Raw genomic sequence first — 14,129 nt, 5'->3', positions numbered from 1 at the left:
ACTACGAAATTATTATACTGTACCAACATAAATAAATTTATTTAATGAATAAACGATAAAGACATGTACACAAATGTATTGATCATCACATACAGTACGTTGCAGTGGTGGATAAAATAAAAAAAATAAAAAAGAACACCTGACAGGTAATCGATCGGGTGATAATATGATTTCAATTAACCAATGCTGCAACTACTCTGTGTTATTACCAGTAGTATGTATTATATTTGCTCATAAAAGAATGAAAGAACTAGTTACTCCTCTCTCTCTCTCCCTCTCTCCCTTGGTTGGCAAAAGCTAGGCCTGCAGCTAGCTGGAGATTCGACTAGAGATGGAGTAGAGCTGAAGAAGGGCGAAAGCGGTCAGCTGATGAGCTCCTGTATGGCCTGCATGGTGGCGGGCGAGAAGAGGAAGCTTCCCGGGGAGAGAAGGAAGCCACCACCAGCAGCACCGCCCGGCGAAGGCAGCACCGGCGGCGGGAGCGGGACCTGCTGCTGCCCGAGCGTGAGCACCAGGGGGTCCTGCTGCGACTGCGACGACGGCGGCTGCACTGCCGGCCGAAGCACGGCCTCCTGATGATCCTGATCGCCGCGGCCCGCGGTCGGTTGCGGCCGGCCGGTGAGCCTCTGCACGAGGGCCTTGAACTCGTCGGGGCGCGCGTGGATGACCCTGGGCGTGTGCTCGTACAGGATCACTGGCCCTGGCGCCGCCGCCGCCTGCGGTGCCCTGACATTATCGTCGTCGCCGCCGCCGTTGACGACGACGACGCGGGGTCTCTTGGACGGCCGAGGCGGCGACGTGGTTGGCAGGCTCAGCGGCAGTGGCCTCGGGCCCTGCAGGCTCACGATCCCTCTCTTGGCCGGCGACGACACGGTGGTGGTGGTGTTGTGTTGCATCATTAATTGGCCGATGATGATGATGATGACAAGTTTTCTCGCGAGCTTCGTCGGAATCAATCAATGGCCGGCGATGGAGGGTCGATGAACGAACGAAGAGCGCTCTGCGTGCTGCTGGACGATCGGCTCTGGAACTGGAAGGCGTTTGAGGCGACGAGTTGTATATATATATAACTCCACTAGTACGTGGCTAATAATCAGCAATAATCACACACCAAACCGGCCGTCAAGAAAAGTACGCGCGTTGAATGAATATGCGCTTTGCCGTCACGACAAGGTCAGAGGGCGGATAAAATACACTGCCCCGCCCGCCCGGACCCGGCTGGACGACGCCGAAGCTGCATGCCATGCCGCGCGCAGGAACGTTACGGCGCCCCTGCTGGCGGCTAGCTGCTGCTGCCTGCAGGTTTCAGAGGAACCCTGCAGTCTGCGTGCTGACGAGAGGGTGCATTTGCGCATGCGTATGGGCTGATGCTAGCAGGCTAGCAGCTGCTTCGTAGCTAGCTAGTGTTTGGATCGTCAGACTCCGATGGCCGATCCGATCCCAGTGTGTGTTGGAAACAAGTAAACGGGATTATTACTATAGGATTTGATTGACCAAATAAAGGAGGAAGGAAGGTCAGCCGATCGAAGAGGAAGGTCACCCACTCACCCTGACACAGGGGCGTCCCGACCAAATATGAGGCCTAGTTCAAAACAATAAGTGAAGGCCTAGCATCTATTGTCAAAATCTAAAAAAGATAATATTAAATATTAATATATTACAGAGACAATGTATAAAAGATTAACTAAATAAAATAGGGGTCGTGCATGGAATTTATACTAGGCAATGATCTCCGTCTGGCGTCCTAATCTGGGTCCGGCTGTCTAGGATTGCTACTAGGTCTCGACTCTTGAGCGACAAACAACACCGAAGGCGAGGAACAAGTCCAAGGGACAAAGTCATAAACTCAAGAAGGGTTAAAAACTTATGTGAAAAAGAATTACTGGCTATAGACTTTTCTAACTTAGGATCATGGATTCAATGTGCTTTCTTTCGAAGGAAGTAGCAGGCCACGTTTATTGTCTCTGTGATTAATTTACTAATTAAAATAAACCTAAAATTATTATATATACTTAGGACACTTAGTAAATTTTTGGCGCCCATAAATTTTGGGGCCCAGTTCGGTCGCACGGCCTGCACGGGCTGCGGGACGCCCCTGCCTGACAATGGCGGCGAAGGGCCAATGGAGAGATTAGCTAGGGCGGGATCCATATCGAGGTTTTTTTTCTCGATTACATTAACACGTGTCTTTATATTAAGATAGAGAAAATTTTTAATATAACATGTGTCTTTATATATTTAGAGAAAAAAGTTTAATACAACATACCTTGGCGGTGCTATATATATAGGGTTAGAATAATTGTAAATGAACGCTCAGGCCCACCTAGTGAATTGAAATCTGGATCGATCGAGGTGCCTCGCGCTCACAATGGCGACTTGGCAAGCCACCAGATCTAGACAAGTTTGAGAGGGATTTGACATGGGATTATGTGGGGTAGTAATGTTGACAACAATAAAACAATGAGTTTTTTTTTTCGCAGACGCCCAAACATGGCTCTACTTTACCGGTGGATTTTGACAATGGTTCCAATCAGACAACCAGATTATTGCATATATGCTGAAGAAAATATAGGAGGAAAGCTAGCTAAATTTTGTTAGAAAGTACGTATGCGTACATACAAGACTACAAGTACTTACCATGATTATTGAAATAATTATTATTGTATAGAAAAGTACCATGATCTCATGGAGGGCGGCCGGGAAGAAAAAAATCCAAGAAATTAATAAAGGGGAAGGCTACAGGAAGAAGACAAGCTAGATATACTAACAACCGCTGCTAGATTGCATGTAAATTTCATTTCGAATCCGGAGAGGACTGGAGGAGATCAAACGAATAAAGTATAGCTTTATTTACGTATCGGATGGTGCACGGAAGCTACTAATTAAGGGATCGATCGGAGTTAATTATTACATATCAGGAAATTAAACTAACTAGAGCATGCCGCAGCCTGGGTGCAGGACAAAGCACTCTGCAAAAAAATAAACTTGGCTGCAGCCTGCATGACCTAGCTACTGCCCCTGCTGCAGGTCAAATGTACCTGTTGAACCAAAGGTTACACAGGCTGCCACTTGCATATATACTAGATCATGATCGCTTTTTAACTCCTTCATACAATATAAGCAAGAGAGTGTGGGCACGGAAAACTGCTGCTTAAACAAATGCTTAGTTGGTAGCAAAGCTATATATTGTATACGTGGCTACTACGTGCCGAGAGACGCATGTACATGCATCATCATCTGCAACAAAAACAAGTTCGTTGAATGATGTGAAAGCACGTACTAGGTTGCTTCCACGGAAGAAGGGAGGAAAAGAAGATCGTTTGGTTTGACATTCGTCCTTTAGGGCATCCATAGCGTTGGGGAAAATGACCAACCCTAAGCCCAAGCCGGTGATTATCACTTGTACAAAGGTGGGCTTTAATCCCAGTTGAGAAACCTAATTTAATCCTGGTTTTCCAACCAGGATTGCGAATCCGGAGTTATGCATCCAGGACTAAAAGCCACCCTATGCATGAGATTCAAACCTAAGACCCTTTGTCTCACGTGTAGCTTCCTTATCAACTTAACTGCACACCACATCTAACATACTAAAGGTTTTGAAGGACCTTTGGTCTAGGTAATCAACCGGGTCAAAAGGTCCCTGCTGCAAAAAGCTGCTGCACTATCCATTGGGCAGGAGATTCTAGTCCCAGTTGGTAGTTTCAACGAGGACTAAATCCTTTATTAGTCCCAAGTCAAATTCCAAGCGAGACAAGCTAAGATCAAAAGTTTGTTCTCTACTTGTGTATATGGACGACCTTATACATTACGCGTCTTGACAATTAGAGTAAACAAAAAGGCTTTCAAATTTGGTCTTGAGCAATAAACATTCGACTTTCGCTTTCTTGGTTGCCGTCGAGGCATGAGGGAGAGAAGGTTGGCCGCTAGGTGAAGAGGCTTGGGGTGACTGTTAGAGTATATGTGATATGGACGTGATATGGATGATGGTGGCAACGGTCTCCTCCTATGTTCTATGTCGTTGAGCAGTCAGAATTGCATGAGTAGCTAGAGAGGCGACGATGGATAGGGTATAGCGGTGTTGAATGATCACCTCCTGTGGCTGAAAGGTCCTAATATGGCTAGAGGGGGGGGGGGGTGAATAGCCTATTTAAAGAATTCTACAAACTCACTAGAGCAAAAGGTTAGTAAATAACAAAGCGAAGCTTTTTGCTCTAGCTCTAAAGGGGTGTTTGCAAGCCACCTACCCAACAATTCAAGTTGCTAAGATCTCTATGCACACAAGAACTAAGACTTTACAAGTTACACTAGAGAACTAAGCTACACAAGTCAAAGTAAGCAACTAAACTAATTACACTAGTTTGCGGTAAGTAAAGATAAGATGTGATATTTATACCGCCGTGTAGGGGATGAACCAATCACCAATATAAACAATCAAGCACCGGGAGAATGCCAATCAAACACAATTGAGACACCGATTTTTCTCCCGAGGTTCACGTGCTTGCCGGCACGCTACGTCCCCGTTGTGTCGACCAACACTTGGTGGTTCGGTGGCTAAGGGGTGTAGCACGAACCTCGTCCTCACTAGGACACCACAAGAACCTACCCACAAGTGAGGTAGCTCAATGACACGAGCAATCCACTAATGTTGCCTTTGGCTCTCCGCCGAGGTAGGCACAAACCTCTCACAATCACCAGGAGATGGCCACGAACAATCACCAACTCGTGCCAATCCTCCTCTGCTGCTCCAAGCCGTCTAGGTGGCGGCAACCACCAAGAGTAACAAGAAAACCGCAGCCAAATCGATCCCCAAGTGCCACTAGATGCAATCACTCAAGCAAATGCACTTGGAATCACTCCCAATCTCACAAAGATGTATAATCTAAGAAGGAGATGAGTGGGAGGTGTTTGCTTAGGCTCACAAGGATGTCAAGTATGTTAGAATGCCAAGAGAGTGAGCCCAAGCCGGCCAAACACGTATTTATAGCCCCTCAAACAAATAGAGCCGTTGGCTCTTTCACTGGGCAAAAACTCGGGGTCACCGGACGCTCTTAAAGGGGCACCGGACGCTCAACACCAGCGTCCGGTGCTCCAACAACATCCGCGTGTCAGAGCCTAACGGTAACCTGCAGAGCACCGGACGCAAGCCACCGGACGCACCCTCAGCGTCTGGTGCTCACCGGACCTATGCGCAGAGAGTTCCGCAAACTCGCAGGTTCACCGGACGCAAGCCACCGGACGCACCCTCAGCGTCCGGTGCTCACCGGACCCATGCGCAGAGAGGGTCGCAAAACGCACGCACACCGGACGCACACCACCGGACGCTCAAGCCAGCGTCCGGTGCCTATCGTCCGGTGCCTTACCCTAGCTGGGCCAGGCACTGTCTGCACACCGGACGCTCATACACAGCGTTCGGTGCCTCTGAGCCAGCGTCCGGTGAATGTTTTCTCAGCGAGAAACACTCCCGCGACTTCACCAAATTTCCCTCCGGCGCAATAGAAAATATGCACTTTATTTTCTCGAAAAGCGCCGAATCCCGCCTTGCAAGCTCGGCGGGAGGGAGAGAGGAACCCATCCTCTCTCAACCCTTCAAACTTCAACACCCTTCTCAAAGTGTGCCAACACCACAATGTGTAAACCAACATGTGCACGAGTGTTAGCATTTTCACAATCATTTTCTTCGAAGGAGTTAAGTTAGCTCACTAGGTTCTAAATGCATGCACATGAACAATGACACCTAGTGGCACTTGATAACCGCTTAGCCAAAGAATTCCCCTCTTTATAGTACGGCTATCTATCCTAAATGTGATCACACCCTCTATGGTGTCTTGATCACTAAAACCAAAACCCTAAGCAATACCTTTGCCTTGATCTCCATAGGGTTTGTTTTTCTCTTTCTTCTTTTCTAAGTTGAGCACTTGATCATCTTGTGGTCATCACCATCATCACCATGATCATCACTTGCTCCATCACTTGGCATGTACCAACCTTATTAAGTCTACACACACTTAGTATAGAGGTTAGTACTTAGGGTTTCATCAATTATCCAAAACCAAACTAGGGCTTTCAGTGGCACTGAAGGGCCTCCCATGGCGTTAGGAGTGGTAGGAACAAGTAGAGGGGCAACGATAGGGAGGAGAGAGTGACAGTTCCATAGAGGAGCATAGAGGTAGCTAAAAACACCTCTAATGATGATGCATTAGTTAGCTCTAAGCATATTATTTTATATTTTAATAAAAGAAAGAGAAATGTTATCTCTTATTGAAGAACCAATAATGTCATGTACACATTTTTGGGATTATTTGAGGTTGCCATTTAGGTATATTCATGTTACGAGCTATGCGCTAAAAGTTAATGCCACTGAAAAATGTCTTAGAGCTCGGGTAGTTATCTCATAAAAGCTCACAATAATATAATATATTACTAGCTCAGTATTTAGGTCGACATGGACATTAATATGTAGATCTCGAGAATTAGCGTGCAAGTTTATGTTGTTTGGCAAATACTAAAATAACATATTACTTCTAACTATTATATTTTGATGATTTATCCATTCCTCATGAAGTGAAACACTTCGTAGGGCAGAGATTCAGGGGGGATGCTGCAATCCTCCTTCATGCTTGCAAACCATGGGCAGGTAGATTTTGGTTTGGCATCAAGGACAACACACAAGGAGCTTGACCACACTAATAATCAATTCTCACTACTATTACATTGGTACATAAGTTAGGGATTATGGTTAGATCAACAAACATGCATACACATTGTAAACTAACATGACTCTGCATTGTAACATATGTGTAGTTTATTGTGTGGTCACGTAAATGGTTTAGGGCTTCGATATGATACTTATTCAATGGACGCATCATGTGTGTTCCATCTAGTGATCTATAAATTGGACCCCATACCATGTCTAGATGATGTGCGTTTCTCTAATTCATAGGGGCATAGAAGGTTTAAAGATTTCTCCAATAATCACGTCACGTGTTAATAAATACTGAAATCAAAGTCTGAATTGTACCTAGATATGGTGCTTTAACTCTTTTATAGGCACATGATTGAGTGACAGACCATGGAAGTGCTTCATACTTCAATATCAAATAGCGGTCTGATTGTATTACAAAGATTGAGTTGGTGGAGTCTTGACATGCTATCATACTTAATTAGCATTTAATATCAGATAGAGATCGAATTGTACTATGAGTGGTTAGACCAGATTCTATTTGGTAGAGCTTTTTGGTTGGCTCTAGCTTCTACGAAGAGCCTTTTTTATCCCTCCTCTCATAATAAATTAAAAACATGTAAAGTCACTTTTTTTTAAAAAAATTCACCAACTCTAGCTCCTTGGCACCAAAGTAAAGAGCCAAAGTTGTTTGAAGCCACACTTATTAATTTGACTAAACTTGCCTATAGGAAAGTGTAGTGTAGATTAAGAGATGAAAACATATCGATCAACAGACAGATATCACTGATATCATATTTGTTTTCATATTTTTGGTCGGATTCGGATTTGAATACGGATAAAGTCAATTATGTCGGATAAGATATGATTAGTATCAACATCACAAATATACAACTTAAGTATTCAGATACAAATACAGTATCAGATGTTGAATATTCGGACTCGGATATAGATATATTTGAGTCTTTCTAAACGAATTCGATCTCGAATACGGTTGAAAAATATCTATATCGTTTTCATCCCTTTGTACGACCAAATACCTCTGATGTCAATATCCCTGAACCTAAAATGGATGACTGTACATCGGTTTCCCTCGTCCTACGTGGACTGGAGTTAGGCAGACAAGTCTGCAAAAATCCAATAATCTCACGTGCACAGCAACTCGAGCCGTTCGATCTGGCGCGAAAAATCGCCTGCCTTTCACTTCTCACACCCGCTCACTGCGTAGCCACTGACAATGGCCCTCACATGCTCAGGCGACCCACATGTCAGCCAAACGGTCCCACCGCCTCCGCAGCTCCGCCCCCCTCTCCGGCCACCCACCCCAGTCGGCTAGTCGGCCAGTCCCCACCAAATCCTCCATCGATCCAACCAATCCCTCGCCGCCAAATGCCGCCACGGGCTGCCTAGGGTTCCGGCGGCCGCCGCCCCCTCGCCGGCGCGATGGGGAACACCTGCGTGGGCCCCAGCACCCCCTCGGACCGCCACAGCTTCTTCAACACCGTCTCCCTCGCCGTGCTCTGGCGCCCCCCGGCCGCCGCCGCCGCCGCCGCCCGCGCCGAGCCTTCCCCGACCACTGAACCCAGCTCCTCCACTCCCTCCAGGGCACCTGACCCCGTCACCATCTCCGACTCCGAGCACCCGCCACACTCCACCTCCACCTCCACCGCCTCAGTCCCGGCCGCAGCGCCGCCCAATCCTAACGGCAAGCCCAAGCCCAAGGTGAAGCGCGTGCAGAGCGCGGGCCTGCTCGCGGGCTCCGTGCTGAGGCGCGACTCCGAGCGGCTCAAGGACCTGTACACCCTGGGCAAGAAGCTCGGGCAGGGGCAGTTCGGCACCACCTACCAGTGCGTCGAGAAGGCCACGGGGAAGCACTTCGCCTGCAAGTCCATCGCCAAGCGGAAGCTCGTCAACGAGGAGGACGTTGAGGACGTGCGCCGCGAGATCCAGATCATGCACCACCTGTCCGGCCACCCCAACGTCGTGTCCATCGTCGGAGCCTACGAGGACGCCGTCGCCGTGCACCTCGTCATGGAGCTGTGCGCCGGAGGGGAGCTGTTCGATAGGATCATACAGCGCGGGCACTACTCTGAGAAAGCAGCCGCACAGTTGGCCCGGGTGATCATTGGGGCTGTAGAAGCATGCCATTCGCTCGGGGTGATGCACAGAGACCTCAAGCCAGAGAATTTCTTGTTTGTCAACCAAAAGGAGGATGCGCCTTTAAAGGCTATCGATTTCGGGCTTTCCATCTTCTTCAAACCAGGTACAGCCTCGATTTACAGTGCTGTGTTGTAGTGTATTGCAGCACGTGCAGGAATGTTGGCCATTGTCCCCCCCAAAAATCATTAAAAAACAACTAGTTTGACTGCTAGTTTGCTGTGGCAGTGGTCTCGTGGACTAGTAGTGCATTTTTGCATTCACAGCTTTGAGTTGACACTGCAGTTCGCTTTGGTGGTGCACTTGTAGTGCGCTTGTGCATTCACAGCTTTGAGTTGACTGCTAGTTTGCTGTTGAATATGATACTAGATAACTAGAAAGACTTATTTTAAATAGTATGATTGAAAGGGTTTTCATGCCTTGTAGTTGTAGTACAATAACTAATTTCAGAGCACAAAACCTTTGTGTCACAACAGTTCTGTGTAGCAGGGGTACATATGCGTCTTCAGATATTCAATAAATCTGGAAGGGAAGCTCGTGAGGTATAAGATCAAAATGAGCTCCATCCCTGTACCAGCGTGAAATTGCGATCATCTTCCTAGTTCCTACATTTTGAAGCTACAAAATAGATAACAATAGAAAGAAACGGCACATAGATGTGCATCATGGTCATTTAATCTCTACCCTGCAATCTCCTCAATGGAAACTCTGCATATCCAATGATTGTTTTCTTAGCTTATGGATTGTTGTCAGTTCAAGTCTGCATTCATTTCTGCACAATAGTAGCATGGTTATTTGTGATGTTTAATAACTGAACATTATCTCTTAATTTGCATGAAAATGTGCGAATTTGTTCAATGGAGACCCCCATGTGAGCGAACTGCAAAGTGGTGCTTACATTTTCTGCTCAATATCAACACATGTATAGCAATCATGTTAAGTTGCAAGGATTCTATGTATGTTGAGATGATTATATTTGTAGGACACATACATTTGGAGAATCTAACTACTATAAAAGAAGGGCTATACAACTATGAGAAGTGATGATGCCAAGACATATGCATTTTCCATACAATCAGTGTGTTCCTCAACCTATGAACCTTCAGAGTTCAGACGCACACACTTGATCCAAACTTGCCTGATCATACCAGTTTAGTCAAAACTATTGACTCAGCAACGCTAAGCAATTGGAGCTGAGGAAGAAAGCAAGTAGCACATGCAAGTTAACCAATTCTAACCAGCGGATGGTTTGGGTTTGGCCCAAACTGCAGACACTGTCATTTAACACTATGGGTGATATTGTTTGAAATCTATGGTGTTGATGAATGTGCAACCTAAAAAGTGACGTTTGAGATCCTGGATTTTATATTTTGATTGTTAATTAAGGCTTTAAGGCATGGTTGTAACAGACCCTAGCTAGGAACTAATTTACGTGCATTCTCATTCATTTTACTTTGACGAGATTTAGCACAGTTGCAGTCATGCATGTTCTGAGATTCATTATTAGAGCAGCTTGGGTGCTGTTAAAGCAAATCTGTGTGCTGCACAGACTGAACAGTGCATATTGGAGCAGTCTGATAGTGGTTTTAGGACTGAAAACCAAACTTAAAGTTTAAACTCTAAACTTATTTCAAATGCAAATTGGTAAAATAATAATTTCTGGTGGCCTTGGTCTGTTTTACTGGGAGAGGCACAGATCTCCTGGGTCATCGTGTAAGGTCGCTGGACTGGCTATTTTGGCTTTTCTCCGTTCTTAATGCAATGACATGCAAATCTGCTTGTTCAAGAAAAAAAGAGTAAGAGGATTAGGATAATGGGAGAGGAGGTTTTCTATTTTTAACTCTTTGGGCCCCGCTAAACAACCAGCTTTGGAGGTATCAACTGAACTCCATGTTACTAATTTTTCTCCCCAAAATGGAACACACATTTGAGATGCTCTTAGGGAAGATGTTTATTCTGTCTTTTTGACACCAAGAAGGGTAGTATTGAACTTCACACAAGAAGAAATGAAATATCAACATGAGCATATGACCACTAATTCTCTGGTTTTTTTATCGTTTATAACACCGTATATACTACTGTCTATTCCCGTGTTGTCTGTGTTGACTTGATATGCTTACAGGTGAAATATTTTTGGATGTCGTTGGAAGTCCTTATTATGTTGCCCCTGAGGTTCTGAAGAAACACTATGGCTGTGAGGTGGATGTGTGGAGTGCCGGTGTAATAGTTTATATCTTATTGAGCGGGGTTCCTCCATTTTGGGATGGTGAGGATACATCTATCCCTTTGCCGTACTTTTTACCTTGCCTTTTGCTTCTGACAGTGCTGGACTGTTCTATTTTCTTTTGGACATTGGTCTGCCTTTTGCAGAATCTGAACGAGGGATATTTGAACAAGTTCTGAAAGGCGATCTTGATTTTTCATCTGATCCCTGGCCCAGTATTTCAGAGAGTGCAAAGGATTTGGTCAGGAAGATGCTAAACCGTGATCCCAGAAAGAGATTGACTGCACATGAAGCTCTATGTAAGTACATAGGATTTCTGAGGCACAAATACCACCTATAGAAAACATTATGTTGACCATCTAACTGGATGAAGCATCCCACTTTATTATAGAACATTCTGTTGTCTATCTAGCTTCATTGTCATAAGTCCTCTGAAATGACCCATCTTCATTTTGGTAGGTCATCCCTGGGTTTGTGTAGATGGAGTGGCTCCTGACAAACCTCTGGATTCTGCTGTTTTAACCAGATTGAAACAGTTTTCTGCAATGAATAAACTAAAGAAGATGGCCCTTAGGGTGAGTACTGGAATATGTTATTGCTTGGATTTATAGAGAGCATATTTATTGTGCTCAGTATTGATGTTCTCGTCACTGGGTGTCTGTAGGTCATTGCTGAAAATTTGTCCGAAGATGAAATTGCAGGATTGAGAGAAATGTTCAAAATGCTGGACACTGACAATAGTGGGCAGATCACGTTGGAGGAACTAAAAAGTGGTTTGAAGAGAATTGGTGCTAACTTAAAAGACTCTGAAATTACAACACTAATGGAGGCGGTAATTGTTCTAACATATTTCTGCCCTTTTTGTTTTCAGGTTTTTTCTAAGATTCCTATGCCCCATGAGCTCAAGGAAACTCTTTCCTGAATTTGAGTTATTGAAATATTGAACTCATATGTAGATGTTTAGAGGTGTGTTAGTGTCACCCTCTTTTACTCTATAAATCTTTTTTTAATCTGAACTCATATGTAGCTATTGAAATATTGATCTAAAATTGTGATAATGGCCATTCTATGTTATTGCAAAGGTCTTTTCGCTAGGAGATTTAATTGTGCTGTCACACATGTACCAACAGTTTTGGGCCTTGCTTGAATGAAGATGTATGCTCTGCAACTTTCAGGCAGATATTGATAACAGTGGTTCCATTGATTATGGAGAGTTCCTAGCTGCAACTTTGCATCTGAACAAAGTTGAGCGAGAAGATAACCTCTTTGCAGCATTCTCATACTTTGATAAAGACAGCAGCGGTTACATAACTCATGATGAGCTACAAAAAGCATGTGAGGAATTTGGTATAGAAGATGCACACCTAGAAGATATCATCCGTGACATTGATCAAGACAATGTAAGTAGATTTGTATCTCATTATGTTGTGTGTTAAAATCTAAAGGCCAAGAGTTGCAGCTCACTTGATTATCAATTCAGGATGGCCGGATCGACTACAATGAGTTTGTAACAATGATGCAGAAGGGAAATAATCCACTAGGGAAAAAAGGGCACTACCAGATGAGCTTTGGTCTTAGAGAAGCATTGAAGCTTGGCTAATGGTAACTGTGTGTTTTCCCTTTGCACTTTTCCTTTTTGTTCGCTTAGCAATCCAATATTCACATGAATTCTTGTGTTGCTGATTCCTGTTTCATGGATTATGCTCTGTGACACGCCCTCACTCCACCGAATCATATGCTTACTGTTTTTTTTTTTGGGCTCTTCGCAGGTATGATCAATCCTGTGTAAAGTGCCATTCAGCTTTATATGCCAAACTATACTTGAGAAAACTAACTTCGAGAATTTGGGACTCGGGTGCCAAAGGTGGAGCAAATGTGCGATAGGATTAGCTTCGAGGTACCAACTGAGCAATGAGCACGTTGCATGCAGGAACTCAATGGTGATCTTTTTTTATATATATATTTCAAATGTTCATCTTCAAATACGGAGCCTCCTTAACCCACCACCATGTATAGGCTTTTTTGAGGTGGGAAAGGAATGGCGGTTGTGTTTTCCTTGACCTTCTGAAGCTCAGTTGCAGGATGCTCCTATATAGAGAGAAATGTTAGTCACATCACATCGCCTGTGCATACTGTATAGCGAAGCTTAACATGTAATATCGGACTATATGTGTGTGTGTGTTGTGTTTTTTTTCCTTATTAGATAGATGTGCAGGCAGAGCCTTGTCATATATGTATTGCAAGAATAGGCTGGCTATTAATAAATGATTTTGTGTGTGTGTGTACATCTCAGTACTTGATAAGTGTGACTTTATTCTTTTTAAAAAAATTATGAAGTGCAGCCTGATGGTATATACTGTGAAGAAATGGGCTTACGCTTTGTGAGACAGAAGGGTCCTGTTTTTTTTTAATTATTTTATAACTAGCCTACCAATTCTCCTACGTGAATTAGGTCATGTTTGGATGAATAGTCAAGTTCAAAGGAACATTATGCGAGCATGATATAACGATCTAATAAAGCAACTTCTAAAATTGTTTTAAGTCAAATTATTTTAAATTTGATACTAATATGTGTAACATGAAACAATTATAATCTCATAACTATAATATATTGTGATGTACTTCCTCTCTCCCAAAATAGATGATGTTTTTTACTTTTAGACATCTTGTCTTATTCAGAATTTTTATATAACTATTACTTATTTTATCATAGGATACTTTAATAATGATTTATTCATTTTATTATTTGCACAGAAAAATAAATAAGACAAATGTCAAACATTATATCTAGGAGCCAAAAACGTCATCTAGTCTAGGACGGGAGTATCAAATAACATAAATTTGGTGTTCAAACAAATAAAAAACAACGACTGACTTAGAATAAATAAACTTAGAAAGAATTCTACAAATGCAATAAAATAAAATAAAATACAAACGAATTTTACAAATACAAACAGTAGCAGGAACGCAGTTGCGCGATCAGAAGAAAAAAAATGCAACTTGTTTCTGCACGGGAGACCTGATGGTGCTGATGGCCAAGACGAGTTTCCCTCCCAACGACCCAGCCGC

General features: G+C 43.9%; 2 protein-coding genes across 3 annotated transcripts; one reads left to right on the top strand and one right to left on the bottom strand.

The window, feature by feature from the left end:
* LOC8081149 (VQ motif-containing protein 20) lies at positions 232-896 on the bottom strand. Its single transcript, XM_002459327.2, has one exon. The coding sequence runs from the start codon at positions 894-896 to the stop codon at positions 363-365; it is 534 nt and encodes a 177-aa protein (XP_002459372.2). The 3' UTR covers positions 232-362.
* On the top strand, positions 8,007-13,389 carry LOC8081148 (calcium-dependent protein kinase 17). Of its 2 annotated transcripts, XR_002449742.1 has the most exons (9): positions 8,007-8,942; positions 10,959-11,102; positions 11,207-11,359; positions 11,520-11,635; positions 11,725-11,892; positions 12,236-12,460; positions 12,541-12,662; positions 12,830-13,000; positions 13,077-13,389. XR_002449742.1 is itself a non-coding variant. In XM_002461448.2 (8 exons), exons 1-7 carry the CDS (start codon positions 8,123-8,125, stop codon positions 12,658-12,660), a joined length of 1,746 nt encoding a protein of 581 aa, XP_002461493.1. In that variant the 5' UTR covers positions 8,007-8,122; the 3' UTR covers positions 12,661-12,662; positions 12,830-13,389. The 2 variants fall into 2 exon arrangements, 1 of the variants encoding a protein (XP_002461493.1); XM_002461448.2 differs by having other exon boundaries at positions 12,830-13,389.

The sequence above is a fragment of the Sorghum bicolor genome, chromosome 2, assembly GCF_000003195.3.
Source record: "Sorghum bicolor cultivar BTx623 chromosome 2, Sorghum_bicolor_NCBIv3, whole genome shotgun sequence".
Classification (NCBI taxonomy): Eukaryota; Viridiplantae; Streptophyta; class Magnoliopsida; order Poales; family Poaceae; genus Sorghum; species Sorghum bicolor.
Note: the sequence above shows the minus strand (reverse complement) of the source record. Positions and strands in the feature narration are given on the sequence as shown.